Here is an 18,330-nt window from a genome sequence, read left to right on the forward strand (position 1 = left end):
ACCTGTCTAAGGTTACTCGCTCATTAGCCTTTAAAAGGAGAGACAAGACGATCTGCGACCTGCCTGACGACATCGGCGGAGATTTTGAAACCCATTAGCACATAGCGTTACCATTTCGGACCAGACTTTGCATCATTGGGCCGGTCAGGCAGAAGACGACGTCTTTATTTCCTTTTATATGCTAATCGGGGCAGCGCGCGTGCTAAACGGCAAAAACATAACAATTCACAACCGGATCTTTGTTGGGCAAATAGAGGCGGCTGTTTACGATATGAAAATTTTAAAACATCACTTATTAAAAAACTAAAACTACCAAATGAACAAGGCTTTTGATGCTATGTCCTGGAAGCAAAAGCCTGCTAGCGTCGCAGACGATGAATAAATAAAGGCCAGAGTATGTAACAGACACAGATCGTCCCTTGCGATTTGGCACTGATCTATTGTTTGTGACACATGATCACAGGCCCTGATCCCCACCAATGGATGTTTTATTCATGCGTGACTGTGTCTGTGGGAGAGGTGGGGCCCTCGAGTCGCTCGGCAGCGACTGGAGGTCAGGCTTTCATAACTTAGCATACTAGCGCTTGTTTGCTTTCCTTCCATTTCTCTCTGTCGGCCGATTGAAAGCCAAGGTCAAAGTTTCATAGTCTTTTGACTAGAAGCTTCCATAAATTAAGCTTCAAAGATCACAAAGATGTTTCATTCCCTAACCCTCATTTCCTGGAACGTTTAATACTCTATCGAAGATGAAATGGAGGCGAAAGCTGCTTTTCCACTGATTATTTCCTCGGTGTCACGTTCCAATTCGGTGCTAGGACATCGCGCTACTTACCTAGAGGATCTAGCTTTTGCCATCTGCCCTAACGCGCCCCATGTGCGGCGCCCTACACGCCCAAGCCCAAAGTGTTCCGCGCTCCATCTGCTCTTTCTGTTTCCTCCTTTGATGCCTGAGGGACAGATAAAGCTATCAGCTCAACAGGCACACAGGAGAGCTCAGCAGCCATTTCACATGAACACACCACTTAACCCAGCGACCTTTACCGCTATTTATCACCTTGGCCACACACACACACACACACACACACACCCGTATGTAGCGGGTGGAACTCAGAAAATGGTCCATCGCACCTGAACAAGCGTCTGTCTGTCCACTTCGCGCTTTCCATTTCTCTTTAAATGCTTTCAGGTCAGTGAGTTCACGGCTTATTGCAGAGGCAGCGATAATTACTCCACGAAAATGACTTTACTCTTTGAACACGTATTATTACTTAGCATCAGAATTGGGGTTAAATAGTTTATTCCCATCAGCATTTAGCTACGCCAGCGTTTGTTTTTAGTGTTTGTCACAGCTGTCGCCGCTCCGATATACTTGAGTTCTTTCCCAATTTGTTGTCATCAGATAGTCATTAGCAACAAGTGCCAGTTTTTGTGTGATTATTTTCAAATGTCTTTAAAACCTGAGGCTGATTAAGTGAAAGGATTTTCATTCTGTTGTTCTTCCTTTGGGGGGGGATCAAATACAAAACAGTTTTCATTCCCATCCCTGTGGTTCAGGCGGGCCGTCGCTAATGTTAGCGCCAGAAAAGGGACGTTCTGGCACAACTTTTCGGAGGCACAGATGGTTGTTTTGCGTTTGCTTTTCATAACCTGGACTCCGTCTCTCAGCTCTCCTTGTCTGGCTCTCTGTCGGCACGGACTCCCGGTGTGTCCTTCCTCTCCTCAGCCCTCCTGCAGAGCTCCTCATCATCATCCACAAACCAGCCCATCTCCCTATTTGCAAGGAGGAACCGAGTTTCTCTCCATGTTTTCCAGCCATGATGTCATTGCCCCACTTAAACACACACACACACACACACACACAGATTCTAAGTTATCAGCCGATATGGTGCTAAAAGGGTGTGAAAGTATCCATTGCACGGAGAGAGGGGTGAGAGGTCAAAGGAGGGGCGTCGTGTTTGTGTCAGTGTCTGGTGAGAACTGCCTGAGTGGAACCTCCAAAATAAATACACTGACAGCGACACGGCAGCGTGTGTGTGCTTGGTCAGACCACGTCGCCGGGACGCCACGGAGCTGAAAGAGGCACCAATTTTGGTAACGTGAGACCGAGAGACAGACAGAGAATGTTTAGAGCCTCTCGACAATCCGTCTATTATTCCTCACTCTGATTGTAACCTAGAAGAGAAGGAGCGTCTGAGGGCCTCCCCCCCCCCCCCGGCACTCAGCATGAGCAGGAGGGGCCCGAGAGTTCCAGTTGGGCCCTCTGATGAGGTCTGCCGAGCGAGGATGGGACCGGGAAAGTAGAGCCAGATTTACTTTACCTACTTTTGAGGGGCGTTCAATCTGAATTCCATTCCAAGTTGGGCATTTGTTCAGATGGCAGTAAGCAATTTGGAACACTGTCCCCCTCTCACACACACACACACACACACACGCACACACACAGCCTCGGGGTTAGTCGGTGGTCAGCGGTTAAATGTTGGCCGCTTCTATTGCTGGCCTCCGTCAGTAGCCACGCTCGGTTGAATACACTGGCTACTTTGTTCCGTTTATCCGAAATAGACCAAGGAACAGACATTGTGCACATGAAAGGAGAGAATCGCTGCTGCGGCCCGGAAAAGAAGTTATATCAGCACTATTTTTTTCCCCGAAGCAGCGCCGGGAGATCGTCCCCTCTTGATGTACGTTACTTAGACGTAATTTTATTGTTTTCCATCATCACTTTGGCTCAGTTGTTTCCAAGTGCCTGATTAAAAACACGCTACGACTCCGATTCCCTGCTGCAGGCTAGGAACTTTAGCGCTCCCTCGCTTTTAACACCTAGCCAACAGCGCTTTTGTAATATCTGCCACGCATCTAAATCTTAGTTATTGGAATACATATACGCTAATGCTAGCACTTTGCGTTAAAGTCACGGCCAGGTTTTTAAGATGTTATCCAGTGGGGATACAAATGCGGCGCATGGATGCAGATGCTAACAAGGGGGGTTCGGAAGCGAGGTCACTGGTCAACCCGGTGGTCTCTCCAGCTGGCTCCATGGGCGAGGGGGGGGGGGGGGAGGTGGAGGTACCAGATGGGAGGTGGACCCCTGCGTGGTTACCTGCTGGAGTAGATCATTTCATTTGTTTTTATATTCTTTCCTAATTCCTGGCTTTTACTGCTCCATTCGTCTTTCTGTCACATCTTCCTGGGGGGTCAGAAATCAAAACTTTATCAACAGCATGACCTTTGACCTCTGACTTCCTCTCTTCCAGGCCCAAACCAGGCCAACAGGCTGCTAATTGATCTGTCTGATATCGACCAGCGCAGCCTCGCCTCCCCATTAGCCTCCATCACTCCTGTGTTCACTTTGTCCTCACTCGTGTTTTTTCTGTCAGCTACATCATACAAACCCATCTAGCTCAGTGGGAATGAACAGTAGGCCCCTTTTTACCTTCCACTCATGCTCACTCTGACCTTTGGCTCCAGAGGTCACCGTGTGACCCTGACCAGCTGTGTTCGCCAGCAGTTACATGCGGTATCATCTGGCGCGTGTGCGTGTAGCTCGTGCCTGTCTGGCGGGAGGGTCTCGTTTCGTGGGTATGAGGCACGGTGGTGTCTTGGCCTGAATCTAATAAACAGCACAACAGGAGTTGTTCAGAGCTGCTGCCCGCCACACTGATCGGTGGGGGTGGGCTCGTCTCGCTGCCTCTGTTTCTCCCCTTCTTTCTCCTTTTATATGCAGTTTATGCTCATTTAACTCCACCTGGCCTCCATCTTTCATCTCCGAGAGCGAACCGTACTGCACAATTAGCAAATAACAGTGGCTGCGATTCGGCCAGCGGAGATAAAAACCCTCCACGGTTAAAGTTCTCAACCCCAGCGAGGCGGCCCCTCACACTTTAGCACAGCAGGTGCTGCTGACAATGAGGCATTTAAAGTGCAGCCGTCGGCTCATTTGCATTCTTGCTAACCACTCGGATGTGCTGTCATCTCCAGAGCGATGGAAATAGATCTGCAGCTACTACAGAAATGAGATGTAGAGGAGAGAGTGATTCATCTTCAACCCCAGACGACTCCTCCATGTTTGAGTGGATGTTCTTTTTTCCATTTAAGTGACTGATTACGTGATCCTACCAGTGGGTTTTGCATCAAACCCTACATCATTTAAGCCTCTGGTAGCTATTTAACTTTAAACTCCTGCTTCATATTCAGAAATACGACAACTTTATTGGACTCCAAATTGTTTTCTCAGCCTAGAATAAGCACAAGCATAAAGAAAATTCTTAAAATAGCCGATGTTATGGCTGCCGGCGCGCCGTGCGGCTTTAAAGACACCTGGAAGGTCTGGCTGTTGAGTCTGGATCCGACACCAGAACGTCAACAGAGCCGAGCAGGTGAGCGCCGCACGCTCTGTGACGAAGCCCCGAGCCCTGACGCGTCCGGACCCTCTGCGGTTAAAACGGACGGGTCCGAGTGGCGCCGCGCGGTGATGCAGGTGTTGCGCAACAGCGGCTCTTTATTATCCAGCGGTACAGTTTACCGGACAGTCGGAGACGTTCCCGCCCGGACGGGAACTCTCCTTTATGTACACAGAGGAAGCGCGTGAGGGCTGCAGGCACCAGCTTCTAAACCAACACACACACACACAGAGCGCCGTGCACACGCTAATCCTGCAGGGCATGGGCGAATTTAGGGCAAGCCTGATTAGTAGTGCTGGTGCTTATCACTGAGAGCCAGAGAGGGGGGGGGGGACAGAGAGTTTGAAACCTAGAAGAAAGGGGTGATAGAGAAGGTGGGTGTGTGCACATGAAGGAATTTGGGATTGCTGTTGTCATTTTATTAGTGTAAAGCGATTTGGGCCGAAACACCTATTAGAGGAAGGGGAAAGAGATCGCACGGACCCCCCCGCCCCCCCTCCCACTGGTGCACTCCACCCCACCTTTACTCCGCCTTATCTCCACCTTTCATCGTGAACATCCCGGTCCTTCAGCGTCTTCCTCCCACGCCGTCTCCCGTTGTCCTTCCTCCCTCCTTTCTTTTTCCCCCCTCTTTATAGCTGTTAATCCCCTCTTTCCCCGAGGGACTCAAGCTGTGCGCGTGCACGTGCGCACGTGCCTGTCGCTCCCAGTCAGGCAGAACCTCAACGCTACGGGCCGTGGTTGTGTGTCGGGGTCATTTGGTGCGTTTGATGTCTATATAGTTGAGCAGAGTTAGGCCATAAAGAATTTCTTGAGTCCCGGCTTTGTTTTAAAGGCTTTTATGGAGGCTAATAAAAAGGCTTGATAAGTTAACCCTTTACGTGTCATCAGTCAGTTATTTGTAGGCGTGGCGGCCAACAAGCCGTGAGAGGATTGTTCAAGTTCCCGTACGTGATGAAGTGGGCGTTTCTGTCGATGCCGATCCTTCAGTCTGTTCTGAGGGGGAAAAATACCCGAAAATCCCACCAAGTTGCATCTCTTCTCTGGTTGTTTCCCCCCCTGAAATCTCAGCTCGGCCGCACGGTCTCATGAGAACCGTCGTTACATTTCAAACTTCGTTTTGTGGTGGAAATTGCCTTTGTATTCAATTAAAGGGGCTGTAAAGACTTGATGAAATGTGTAGACACGCTGGCACAAAGGCTGCGACTTAGATAAATCTCATTTCAAGGGAAAAAGTTGCCGGGCGGACCTTGAAGCGAGACATTAATCTATGGGAGCAATCAAAAGAGCGCCAGATTGGGGTTCGGGGCTTGGCCACGTCGGTTATTTTACAGTAGATAGTCGCTGCTCGTAAATCCAGATGTTGGATGCTGAGCAGTGGTGCATAAATTCACTTAAAAGGGACGAGGACATCTGCGAACACTTGAGGGGGGATTAGGGTTTCGGAGGATGTCGCGCAGATGTTTGGGCTCCGGCCTTTGTGTCTCTGAGCCGAGACCCATGCTGAGAGGAGCTGAACAGCGATGGCTCTCGTGGGTTTCGCAGCTTTTGATGCCCTTTTTATCGGCAATGAGAGGCTTAAACTGAGGGCGAACCGGCGCAGACGGGATCTGCCCCTGCTCTGGTCCTAGAGGAGGTCAGACGGTGTCAGCGGCTCTGCGCCTAAGTGGCGATCTTGAATTTTTCAACTTATTTTCGCACCTTTCTAATGAGCTCTGCCTGCCCCCGAGCGGTTGGACTCGCTCCGGGGACGCTTTGCAGACAGGATATGCTCGAATAGCCCACGTCTGTCATCAGCCAAAGCGGAGACAATGAGCCATTTTGCAGCGGGGATGACGTGAAACAGATGCTACAATCGCAGCAGTTTTCATTGGATGCTAAATCGGACATTTCTTACTTCTCGACGTCCCAACACTGTTTCGATACTGACTGATATTTACGCACGTCCTCCTGGGGTCTTTTCTGCTGGACTGAAAGCCAAATTCACATGCACGATATTGCTAACAAGAGAAGGCGCTAACGCTAAATAAATGACGGCGCAGGGCTGCCAGTCGGTCGGATTTGTCGCCCTACGCTGACGATGCTCTCGCGACAGTTCGACAAAAGCTATTGTGTTGTTTGCGCATCTGACTGACTTAACAAATCAGAGGAAACAACAGCTGGAAAATGGCAGTGAGCTGAGAGGAGCGTGCGCCTCTGCAGAGTGTGGGACCGTGTTGATCATGCAGCTGTGTCCTGTCTCACTACAGGGGCTGAGGGGTGTGTGTGTGTGTGTGTGTGTGTGTGTGTGTGTGTGTTGGCTGTGGGGGCAGGAGCCTGCAAGCAGCCCCCAGCATCCCTTCTCTCCATGCCGTCAGTTTTGATTGACAGCTACACGAGGGAGGTGTATAATTTATCACTTCCTCAGCGGGTCCGGTCCCACAATGCCCTGCAGCAGGAGACCCCGGTCAGTCCCCCCAGAGCAAAAGCCAGTTTATTAAACCCTTAATGGACACGCCACATACCCAGGCATGCACACGTGCACGCTCACACACACAGGCTGCTCCCCTGTCATGTTTAATGGATAACGAATGAATGATTCATGACAGGGGAGAGGATTTTATATTTTAGGGCTACTTATTCATTTATACTCACCCCAGTCCCTTTCTGAAAACAAAACTGGCTTGAATATTTTTTTAAATCACAGAAGCTCGTCCAGGTTTTCTAGACGTATCCATGTGCAGATCAGTTTATGCCACGATAACTCCAGCATTTATTGCAATGTTTATGAATGAATTAGCAACAGGCTATTAAATATGATGGAGCCTTTAGCAGCCGAGAACTGAGTAAACTAGGCCACTCTTACTTGCTTGGTCACAAATTTATATGAATTCAACTTAATCCTGATTCTATAGTAGTGGGAAAAATCTGTTACCATTTGTCATGTCAGAAGAATTAAATCAAAGTGGCAGAGTGGCATGTTTATGGAGCCGGCTAAATCTTGAAACTAATTCATATTGACTATGAACTGGTTGAGCCTTAGGCCGGTGCTAACCTAGCAGGTCCAGTTGATCCAGTAGGAGAAAATACGACAGTGATTGTGAAGATGTGATGCAGCAAACGCGGGTTCAGCAAAATGGCCGCTCTGAGGGCTCCCCCCAAGACGCCATTTATCACTCTGCCCGACGGTCTGTCGTCCCGCGTGACTCCCGCCGGATCGTGTTCAAGGTGTCTCTAACAAACAGCCGGCGTGCCATCGGCATGGAAACAAGGCAGACGAAAGGAGGAGCCGCCAGTCCCGCGTCCAGCAGCCGTCCTTTCGTACTGGTCCCGGAAGTGTGGGGAGGGCAGATGGCGTAGCTCTAGGAGTCATCGCTGTACATTAGAGCGCGCAGCAAGTGGTCGGCCTGTACACGTCTGTGTGTGTGTGTGTGTGAGTGTGTGTGTGTGTGTGCCATCATGTCCTACACATAAGGACCTGTGGACAAGGACATTGCTCCAGACTTTGCCTTTGGCCTGTGTCACTAACACTTATGTCTCGTGTGTGTGTGTGTGTGTGCGTGCGTGCGTGTGGAGTGCTGCGTTGTAGAAGAAACATCTAATGCGCACCTGTCTATCCCGCCTGTGCTCAGCCGATCTTGTAACGTACGAGCAAATGAGGGACGGACTTCTGCAGCCGTCTGGAGGTGGCAGCCCGACAGATGGCCCCTCAGAACCAGGAAGGACAGAGACGTGATGCGTTAAGGGAAACAGACACAGACCGAGGGGACGCGGGGTCGGGGGAAATTCAGTTACCACCAGATGTTGCCGTGTCGGGATCTTTCTTTTCTTTTATTCCCGAAGAGCGCCGTATTTAGACTAAGTGGAAAAGCATGTTGGCGACTGCAGAGTGCCATCTATCAAACGTCCGGGCAAGATGCTCTGATTTCCATCCACCCTGACGGAGGCAGGGACGAAGGGTGCTAGCTTAAACTGTGTAGTCGACAGCTCGCCATGTTTGAGAAATGACCGAAAGAACGTAATTAGTTTAGTGCGTTGAGTTGGTTTGATTGATGGTTTGATGGGATTCAGCCTCACTCAGATTTATATGCTAGCTGGGGTGTCGTAAAGGGTCAACGCTAACCAATTTGGCAACAGCTATCCCTAAATTTTAGGAGTTTGGAATTTCGTCCGTTATCAGTTAATCCAGACACAGTTGATTCCTCCATCAATCTGCTGCTGGCAGATTAAACATTTATATTCACACAGAACATTGTCTTTCATATGCCCGCGCTAATCTGTCACAGTATTTATTCATTAGCACTTCCTCCATCCATCCATCTTCTACCACTTTATCCCTTAATGGTTTTGTGGGCATTTACTCCATTATTCTCTCAATAAACGACTTAATAAGATCCCAGATCAGATTAAATTGGCAAATAAAGCACAGATTAGCCCCGCAACACATTCATGTCCGATCCAGTGCAAAGATGCGGAATTCCTGTCGTTATTCCCCCACCGGGCAGAGTGAACACATGTATCAGCTGATGTTTGCTCTGCGCCCGCTAAGAAATGAAAAGTCAAACGCGATGAAGTCTTCGTGGGATTAAAGGTGTGAATCTGTGGCCCTGATTGTGTGAAGCGCCTGGCACCGCTTTATCTCCGCTAAAGCTCTTTCTGGGAACGCGTTCTTTGACTGTCATTGAGCCACAGTTTGACAGCGATGCTGTTCCCGTCAGCCCTCTAAAACCTCACCTGGACTCTTTTTTCCTCCCCGCCGCACAGATCTGGTCCTCGGTCCACGTGAGTTCAAGGGCGTGACCAACTTCAGCACCTTCCTCCTGGACCGCGCCACGGGCATGCTGTTCATGGGCGCCAGGGACGCCATATTAGCATTGGACACCAACAACCTGCAGCAACCAGTGAAAAAGGTAGGACGTGTGTGTGTGTGTGTTGAGTTTATTGTCGGACAAGATGCAGAAATGCACGATTTAAGGTCATACCTCTTCCCCAAAGCGATGCGCTGCTGATAGTCTGTCTGCTCTCCTTACAGATTGTCTGGGACGTGCCTGAGAGGAAGAGGCAGTCTTGTGTGACAAAGGGAAAGACAGAGGTACACATGAAATGAGGGGACGTGGTTCCCATTGCTCCCATTTTTTTTTAAGTCTCTGAATGCATCGTACACTGTCCGTTTGAATTATGGACCTATAGGCTGGATTTACGCTTGTGCGTGTCATGACCTTGTAGGAAGGAGGCTCTGGGACTTGTGCCAAGGCCTCTTCGAGGCAGACAGAGGAGGGGTAATCTAGGATGCGAAGCCACAGATGTCCATTAACTAAAAAGTAATTAAATAGAGCGTAGCGTACCCTCAAGCCGCACATCTCAGCGCTTCGGGCTACGACAGGAACGACCCGGTTGTGGGTAAATGACCGAAACGGAATCCATCCTGGATTGTTTGGCAAAGTCTTCTGCTGTAGGGACCCGATTATGCTGGAATTATCCCTCTCCAGAGTCCAACAAGGAAGCTCATTCCAAACAATGCGCGGCTAGCGGAACGGCTAACTTTTGTACATACTGCAAGAGAGGGGGCATCTTCTTCGTTGGTTTATGAGAAAACATTGATTGCAAGTAACATGTGGGTCAGAGGGATTAAGAATGAAAGGGAAAGAGCGGGGGGAGGAGAAGGATTGAGCCATCACGCGGGGACGTGGTGCGAATTGGGCAATTACCACGGAGTCGTAGGGACCCGGTCGAGCCGAGTCAGCAACTTTCAGCTGTGGCTGAGGACAAAGGGCGAATCCACCTTTTTTTTGCGGGATTGAAAATATGGGCCCACGCCCACTGCTGAGCCCGAGCTCCATTCAGCAGCCGTCCGCTCGTCAGGAGGTTATTGTGTTTGCATTGACTGTTGCAGGTGACGGTGTAGTGGCAGCGGAGTTTTTGTTTTTGTTTTTATGTTCAATAAAAGGCGTGCAGACAGATTGACAGCGGCAAAGAAAAGCAGTGAGCGTGATAATAAACAGGTGTTTCACCACAGGATATTGAATTAGCATGAGCGCTACGATGGACACGAGATGCTAATTAGGGTGTGTGACACACTGGCATACAGCAGGAAACAGAAAAGAGGCATTCGATTCACCTCACGCCGCATTAGAAATGAAACTATTATGAAGTGGGTTAATTTGGACCCATGAAGAAGCTAATACCGAGCTGCCTTTGTTAACAGCCTGAGCCGTACCAGTGTGAGGTCTAGTCACAGTGGGGGGGCGGTTGGCTCGGGTGCCGCGAGAGGGCATCGGAGAGAATCAGGTTGCCGGGAGAGAGAGGGTGACTCATCCAGGATGGCACGCTACGGCGAAGGGGAGGAGTGCAGTTGGTGGTTTCTTTTCCCAGTAAAGAGGCAGAAATGTTCTTAGCGTGTGCAGTTGTGGTTTGACATGGGTGGTCTGCGCTGGTTGCAGCGGGGGTTTCGAGTGTCTGCCGTAATGGGAGTGTCCGATTTACAATCAGGACTATTGATTGGTCTCTCAGAGGCCGATAATCCCAAAAAATATTTGAAATGTGTGACGTATATTAGAACAGCAATTAGTGAAATGCTGAATTGCAGTGAAAATAAGTCATACCTTGTATCATCTAGTGCAAAATGTAAATATTTATTATCCTAATAGTTCAACCTGTGAACGCAAAAATGTTGAATCGGTGGGCTTTGTCTCCCTCTACAGGTCGACTGCAATAACTACATCCGCCTGCTCCAGTTTCTCGGTGACGGACGCATTTACGTGTGTGGCACCTACGCCTTCGACCCCCAGTGTGCCTTTTTGGTCAGTACCACATTCACATCTAATTGGAGTCAATTATAATGTCGTGAAATAATTCAAATGGGGTTCAAAGGTTAAAAGAAAAAGACTTCAATGCATGTTCAGGAATAATCTCCATAATCAGAAGTATTCACATGGTAATTCGGAATTACCGCTGCAGTTTTAACTTCATCTTCTTCTCTCGGACTTACAGGAGCTCTCCACCTTCACCCTGGAGAGGGCTCAGGATGGCGGCGTGAGGATGGAGACCGGGAAGGGCAAGTGTCCCTTCGAGCCCAGTCAGCACTACACGGCTGTCATGGCAGGTGGGGGCTGCACAGAGGAGCCATTCCCATGTTTTATTTCTGCACTGTACTTGAGCGCCTTGCGTTGTAACCCCTCCAGACGGCACCCTCTACACGGCCGCCACCAGCAACTTCCTGGGAACGCTCTTCGACATCTCCAGGGCAACGGGGCCCGAACAGGGACGCATCCGCACTGAGCAATCCATCAACTGGCTGAATGGTAACTTAAACGGAACCGAAGCATCGCGGGTAAAAACATTTGTCACGAGGGAAATTAAGAGCGCGTGCGTGCCCGTGTGTGTCGCCCAGACCCCGAGTTCGTGAGCTCGGCCTTCATACAGCAGTCCGCAGAGAGCAACCCCACGGGAGACGACGACAAGATCTACTTCTTCTTCACCGAGGTGGCCAAAGAGTACGACCTGTACACCAAAGTGAAAGTTCCCCGGGTGGCCAGGGTGTGCAAGGTGAGCCAGGTGATCGATAGCTGACCCCGCCACATGAATTCCGTCTGGCTTATCTTTGGCTTCGCTCGTCTGTTCAGTCGGACGTGGGGGGGATGAAGACGCTGCAGCGGCGCTGGACGACGTTTCTCAAGGCGCAGCTGGTGTGCGAGGACAAACCCAGCGGCCAGCGCTACAACGTGCTGACAGATGTGTTCACCACGCAGCAAACGCCGGGCGACCCGAGCAGCACGCACTTTTATGGGCTGTTCACCTCCCAGTGGTTAGCCAATGACAAAAATAAAGGTCTTTTTTTACTCTGAGAACTTCCTGTCATGCTCATTGGTTTGTTTCTTTTAGGGAGAGAGAAGAGCTGTCAGCGGTGTGTGTGTTCAGCCTGTCTGACATCAATAAAGTACTGAACGGTCCCTTTAAAGAGCTGAAGAAAACCAGCGAGAACTGGATCAACCCTGAACCGGTCCCCACACCAAGACCGGGCCAGGTACTGAACCACAACACTCTCTTATTAATTAAAAAAATATATAAATGACTTATTATTCCTTCTTTCCATGTTCTATAGTGTTTGAATGATGCATTGAAAGCTGAAGGGTTCGAGACCTCCCTGAAACTCCCAGACAAGGTGCTGACATTCGTGAGGGACCATCCCCTGATGGAGAACAGCGTCTCCGCAGCGCCCCTGCTGGTACGGAAGGGTATCACATACACCAAGCTTGCAGTGACGCAGGCGGAGCGTAAGGGGGCGGTATTGCACCTCGGAACAGGTAAGCGGAGAGGGATTCAGGACAAAATTAAAAGGGCACGCGTGTAAACTAAACCCCACATTTGTGCGTACAGACCGCGGGGAGCTCCACCGCGTGGCGGTAGTGGACCAGAACACAACCTTGCTGCAGGAGATCCCTCTGTTCCCATCACAGGAGCCCATCAACAACATATTATTGCACCAGGTAGAGCATTTGCACACAACTATGCTCTCATACGTACATGCTTCCGCCGTGCACACACGTGTTGGCTACGTGTCTCCAGGGTCGGGCTCTGGTGGGCAGCCCCCTGTATCTGGCCCGAGTCTCCGCTGACGGCTGCGGTCTTTATCCCAGCTGTGAGGTGTGTGCCAGAGCCAGAGGTTTGGGTTGTGAATGGAACACAAAGGAAGAAGTCTGCAAGGAAACAACAGCAGAGTGAGTGCATCAGGAACTGAGGAACCAGATTTTCTCCTTTTTGGTGGCTTTAATATAGAGATGTGGTGGATTTTGTGTGTGATTCCAGGCCCGGGTCGGGAGACATCGTAGATGAAGCCTTGAGAAAGTGCGTCATAGGAGAAGGTGAGTTTATCTCCTTTGTTCCCACCTCAAATAAGAGAAACTCCCTTTTAAAATTCCCATGCGGTCTCCAGGTCGCTGCAGTCCCTCCATCAGAGAGATGCGCGTCTCTCTGGGCCTGCGTCTCCTGTTGCCGTGCGTCCAGCTGTCCCCCAGGCCCTGTAGCTGGGAGCATCCTCCTGACAGACACACCAGGCAGCGCCACTCAAGCCTGGAGATGGTGGTCTCAGAGAAGAGCCTCGGAAAATACGTCTGCACCTGCCAGGTGCGTCATGAACGCTAGTGAGCGCCAGCACCAGGTGGCGTGCTACGTTAACAGTGGAAAACTTTGTCCTGCAGGAGGGGGGACCGAGCGTCAGAGATCCCACCCCTTGCCGGAGAGCAGAGTACCAGCTGACTCTGGAAGACCCCACCGCCGGGGGGCGGTGGCGGTGGCCGGGAACCGTCATGTTGTGGCGGTCTACATCCTTCTGTTCTTTTTGGGTGTTGTGTTGGGCATGTGCCTCCTGTACTTCCTGACCCACCGACACAGCCGCCCCTGCCAGGGCCACCACCTGCCAGACAATTCCGTGTCCTCGGAGAAGGGCCGGGAGTTGCTGGGCTCGTCGGCCACGCCGCAGTCCCCGAGCAGCGCCACCCTGCTGTCGGAGGGCTTCACGCTGACGGAGAAACGCAACGGGACGGCGACCACCACCACCACGTCGTCCACGCTGCACAGCAGCCAGGGTAACGGCGGCCACCATTACAGCGGCACGCTCGTCAGCAGCAACCCAAGCAACGGCCACGGCAACTCCATCTACGGCAACTGCAGGCGAAGCAGCGGCAGCTTGAAGTTTGCCACGGAAATATTAGCCGCAGACATGCTGGATGGACGGACAGGGGAAAGGGCAAAGCTTAGGGGGGTGGAGAGAGAGGCGAGGCAGGGGGACGAGGTGGAGAAGGGCCTCAGGGATGGGGCAGGGGACGGAATGAAAGGACTGGAGGAGGATCTGGCCAGCTTTCCCATGTTTAAATCACCTGCACCACTGGCAAAGTGTGAAGAAAGCTCCATATGAAAACCCAGCGTGTGTCAGATCGCACCCCTTCACGCCTCCAAAAGAACCGAATACTGGGGGGGGGGGGGGGTCCACCTTGTAAATGGGCCACCGCCACATGAAACACAGGCGGCGTGGTGTGAAGAGAGGTTACTGGATGAGTGAGAGAGACCCAGGAGACAGAACGCGTGTTGCGAGTCACTCAGGATGAAAACTGCGGCAGAATAACTGTAAATAGATCCGATGTATATATGAGCAATCTGAGCGCGGCAGGAGACGCTTTAAATGTTTCACCCAATCAAAAGATGAAACGTCTACGCGCGTAGACACGGAAAAGCCATATTACTTCTGTTGTATTCTCCTGACGGCACTGCAAAAGACAAGTGCACTTTCTCTGTCTCTGTTCTGTCTCGTCGACGCTCCACTTGAATCCCACGCCCGTGGGTCGGAGGGCACCAAAGAACTGCGGGGCCCCAACACGGAATGTGCTGGTCCTGTCAGAGACGATGCTTGAAGGACTCGGTTCAGTGCTTCAGTGACGGGGTTGTCCTTTGTCCTCGCAGGTGAAGAGGATGTTGAGGCCGGTTGTGTAGTGATCCCAAATGTCCAGCAGGTGTCAGTAAGTGCCAGCTAAGCACACCTGTCACTGGTCAGAATGAACTTGCCCGGACAAGAAACCACTATTGCTTTATGAGCGTCCAGTTCCAGAAAGTGTACCGTTTTGTTATGTTGTTTTGTAATAAAGCTTTTAAAATAAATGTGTCGCCGTGATGTCTGATTCGATGCGGACTTATTTCCAGTCATCGAAAGGATACGTCCTGCAAATCCAACATTTTGATTCCATATACTTTGCTATGTTTGAAACATTAAATGACGAAACTAAACTGTGTTTAGGTGTTCACAAGCGAGAAGCTGTCACAATATTAATTATAAAATTAGCTTAGAAGTACCCAAATTATTTTTGATGTTACAAAATGACCTATTTAAGACGTATACGTCGATCAATTTGAAAATAGAACTCATTAAAGGAATAAAAACGCACCAATTTAACCAGGTTTCTTGTGACGAACAAATCTGGGGGACAGCGATGACTCATTTAAAAAGTTGCCACCGTTAATTAAATCCCCTCCTTGTTTCTCCTTCGGAACCACTATCGCTCATAGCGCAACTTCCACAGAATTAAATAACGCACCCTATCCGAGTCGTTGTCACCGGATGTTGTTTTCTTAACAGCGTTTACTAATTAATTTTCATTTTTAATTTTGTGATGCTGCGACGAGCTGGACAAAATTTTAAGGGAGGGAAAGTCGATGCTCATGCGCACATCCGCCTGGCCCCGGTTCTGGTGTTGGAGCATCAGGTGGTTGAACAGAACCCAGGCTAGATTGTGTCCGGCAGCTTCTCAGTCCGTTTGGAAGGGGACATCAGCCGGGCTGGCGGGTGAGCATGTTGATTGGTATTATAAATAAAATAATTTTAACAGCAGCGGACGTGCGTCGTCATGATGATTACGAGCATGAAAGGGTTAATTTTCTGTTTATTATTTCCAGGGTGTGTTTTGCTGGAGGTTCGACAGCAGTTAAGGGTGAGAAAATCTGTTCTCGTTTCATTGTTCTCGTTTCAATTGTTCAGTAAGAATGTGCAGTTTGTTTAGTTACTTTTTAAAAAAATTAAATTTGAATGAATCAGTGTGGTCGTAAACGTACCATATCCGAGATGTGACACGTGATTTATTTTTGTGGACTAACTATAAACTAATTATTCAGCACTGGCATTTCTGCAACATCCAGCAACTTTTGTAATTTTATTGTTTCTAGTTCACCATCGCGTAAAACTGCTATGATGAGGAAGCCGATGCTGCTCTTTGGAACCTCTGGAGTTGCGTTTGTCATCTTCCTTTTCATTTACCAATTGGAGAATTTGAGAGACAGAAGAGGTACGATGCATGTGTGGAGTATATTTGTGATGTCCTTTAAATCTGACACATGTGAGTTACTCCTTTGTTGAATTGCTGTTTGAAATGACATGTTCCTGGTCCAGGTGTAAAGTAAACAGAACTGGCTCTGGCTTTTTAAATACCGCGAGTCTTTAAATCTTTGCCAGCCTGCTGCCGTGTTCCGCTCATTCTCCGTTTTCGTTGTAGCTCAAAGGATTCTGAAGCTGCACGACCCGCGAAAAGCACTGCTGAGAGAAACGTGCCTCAAAAACAAGATGTATTCCGAGGGGAAAGAGAACTGGGAAGACATGCCGGCCCACGAGCTGGACTTCCTCGTCGTGGATGACAATCATGGCATCATCTACTGTTTTGTTCCCAAAGTGAGGCCGACACCATTTTAGCCCACAACAGCCTGTTGGACAGACGCTTCATCTCATTCTCCGCTCCAGGTCGCCTGTACCAACTGGAAGAGGGTCATGGTTGCCCTGCACAAAAACAGTACCGGGCCTTATGAAGATCCGCTCTCCATCCCCCCTGAGTCGGTCCATGACAACGACGTGCTGGCTTTCCTCAGCGACTTCCCAAAACCGGAGAGGATTGTCCGTTCCTGTCTTTCCATTGTCAACATCTCTTTATGTACTTTCTGTCTCGTCATTCTAGTTTACTTATTGTTGTCCTGCAGGCGAGGATGAAGCATTACACCAAGTTTCTGTTTGTTCGGAACCCGTTTGTTCGGCTCATCTCCGCCTTTCGGGACAAGTTTCAAAAGCGCAACAACGTTGTTTACCAAAGAACCAGCCGGCACATCCTGAAGAAGTACGGCAACATCTCAGATCCACCAGCGAGCGTGGACGAGGCGTTCGATTCCGGGCTCCACGTCTCGTTTTCCAACTTCATACAGTTCCTGGTTGACCCTGAGACGGAGAAAGATGAACCCTTTGAGTCCCACTGGAAGCAGATGCACCGTCTCTGTCACCCGTGTCTCATCGAGTAAGGTCACTTTTTACAGAAGGGTTAGCGGCTGCTCACTAGTACTTCTGGTGTTTGAAGGAAATTAGCTTTTTAGCCTTGTTTAACCCAGGGGCAGGTGTGCCCACGACTCGGTGCCAATTGGGTTTCCATGCAAACAAAATCATTCCTTCCCCGTTTGAATATCAGTGCCTGATTGCCAACTCGAGTCACGGCGCATTGTTCTGCTTTGCAGTTACGACTTTATCGGTCACCAGGAGACCCTGCAGATGGACGTGGAACATCTGCTGACCATCCTAAATCTGGAGAACGACATCACGTTTCCCACTTCGCCTGAAAACATTTCGGCCCAGGACGATTTGTCAAACTGGTTTGGAGTAGTGCCCCTAGAGGACAGGAGGAAGCTGTACAAGATCTACGAGCCAGACTTTGAACTTTTCGGCTACCCAAAGCCTGAAGAGTTGCTTCAAGATTAACAAAAAGTCGTCGTCTAACGACGAACGGGATTAATTGACTCTGATCAAAAATTACTTGTTTTATATGTTGTCTATAGTGGCTTGTAGGGAAAGTTGATTAGCAGATTTAAAAAAAAAATAAAAAGCTGGTACTGTTTTTGGGGAGCCTGTTCACTGCAAGCATTGGACGCCACACAAAACCACCATGATGTACACACACACAACACACAACCAAAAATTCTCTCTCCGACCCTCATGGAGGGTTCGCTGTAAGCGTGTCAATAACTCGTCCATCTCTGTCTATATTTGTTCTGTACTGTTAGCTCTTTCACCATCTGAGTCTTAAAAGACAGACATCATGACACCTTTTTAAAAAAAAAAAATGTACACAATCCAAAATGTAGTGGGAGAAAGTGTTTTGCACAGAACGTGACTGTGACACACAAAACAACTTTTAAGCAAAGCTAAAATTCGTAAGGAAACTCTCCAACCCTTTAGCCTTCAATTCAACTAAACAACTTCTAGTCTTTTCATTTAAAAACAGTCTCCAGTCCCTCATCTGTAGTGGGAAGACCCAGGACACATTGGAGAGACTATGTCTCTCGACTGGTCTGGGAATGCCTGGGGATCCCCCGGATGAGCTGGAAGAAGTAGCTGGGGAGAGGGAAGTCTGGGCTTCTCTTCTTAGGCTGCTGCCCCCAC

General features: G+C 49.6%; 2 protein-coding genes across 2 annotated transcripts in view; both read left to right on the forward strand.

Annotated features, from left to right (window-relative positions):
• The window catches only part of sema4f (sema domain, immunoglobulin domain (Ig), transmembrane domain (TM) and short cytoplasmic domain, (semaphorin) 4F), a 29,626-nt gene extending 14,600 nt beyond the window's left edge, over positions 1–15,026 (forward strand). The window contains 15 exon segments of the mRNA XM_057026954.1: positions 9,141–9,286; positions 9,409–9,468; positions 11,078–11,176; positions 11,367–11,478; positions 11,558–11,677; positions 11,767–11,921; positions 11,999–12,180; positions 12,258–12,399; positions 12,478–12,679; positions 12,753–12,862; positions 12,942–13,093; positions 13,182–13,237; positions 13,309–13,499; positions 13,574–13,655; positions 13,658–15,026. Of these exon segments, the coding sequence (XP_056882934.1) occupies positions 9,141–9,286; positions 9,409–9,468; positions 11,078–11,176; positions 11,367–11,478; positions 11,558–11,677; positions 11,767–11,921; positions 11,999–12,180; positions 12,258–12,399; positions 12,478–12,679; positions 12,753–12,862; positions 12,942–13,093; positions 13,182–13,237; positions 13,309–13,499; positions 13,574–13,655; positions 13,658–14,289 (2,441 nt within the window). The 3' untranslated portion in view covers positions 14,290–15,026.
• A 558-nt stretch (positions 15,027–15,584) lies between these two features.
• On the forward strand, positions 15,585–17,773 carry LOC130522504 (carbohydrate sulfotransferase 12-like). The gene is made up of 7 exons (XM_057026955.1): positions 15,585–15,708; positions 15,819–15,853; positions 16,086–16,204; positions 16,412–16,584; positions 16,654–16,803; positions 16,887–17,194; positions 17,409–17,773. The coding sequence occupies exons 3-7, from the start codon at positions 16,108–16,110 to the stop codon at positions 17,647–17,649; spliced, it is 969 nt and encodes a 322-aa protein (XP_056882935.1). The 5' UTR covers positions 15,585–15,708; positions 15,819–15,853; positions 16,086–16,107; the 3' UTR covers positions 17,650–17,773.
• Positions 17,774–18,330: the final 557 nt, after the last annotated feature.

The sequence above is a fragment of the Takifugu flavidus genome, chromosome 3 (genome assembly GCF_003711565.1).
Source record: "Takifugu flavidus isolate HTHZ2018 chromosome 3, ASM371156v2, whole genome shotgun sequence".
NCBI lineage: Eukaryota > Metazoa > Chordata > Actinopteri > Tetraodontiformes > Tetraodontidae > Takifugu > Takifugu flavidus.

Coding starts and splice junctions, on each gene's coding strand:
- LOC130522504 (XM_057026955.1), top strand. CDS start 16,108: ATGATGAGGAAGCCGATGCTGCTCTTTGGAACCTCTGGAGTTGCGTTT. Junction 16,205..16,411: donor GAATTTGAGAGACAGAAGAG/GTACGATGCATG, acceptor TTTTCGTTGTAG/CTCAAAGGATTCTGAAGCTG. Junction 16,585..16,653: donor TCTACTGTTTTGTTCCCAAA/GTGAGGCCGACA, acceptor TCTCCGCTCCAG/GTCGCCTGTACCAACTGGAA.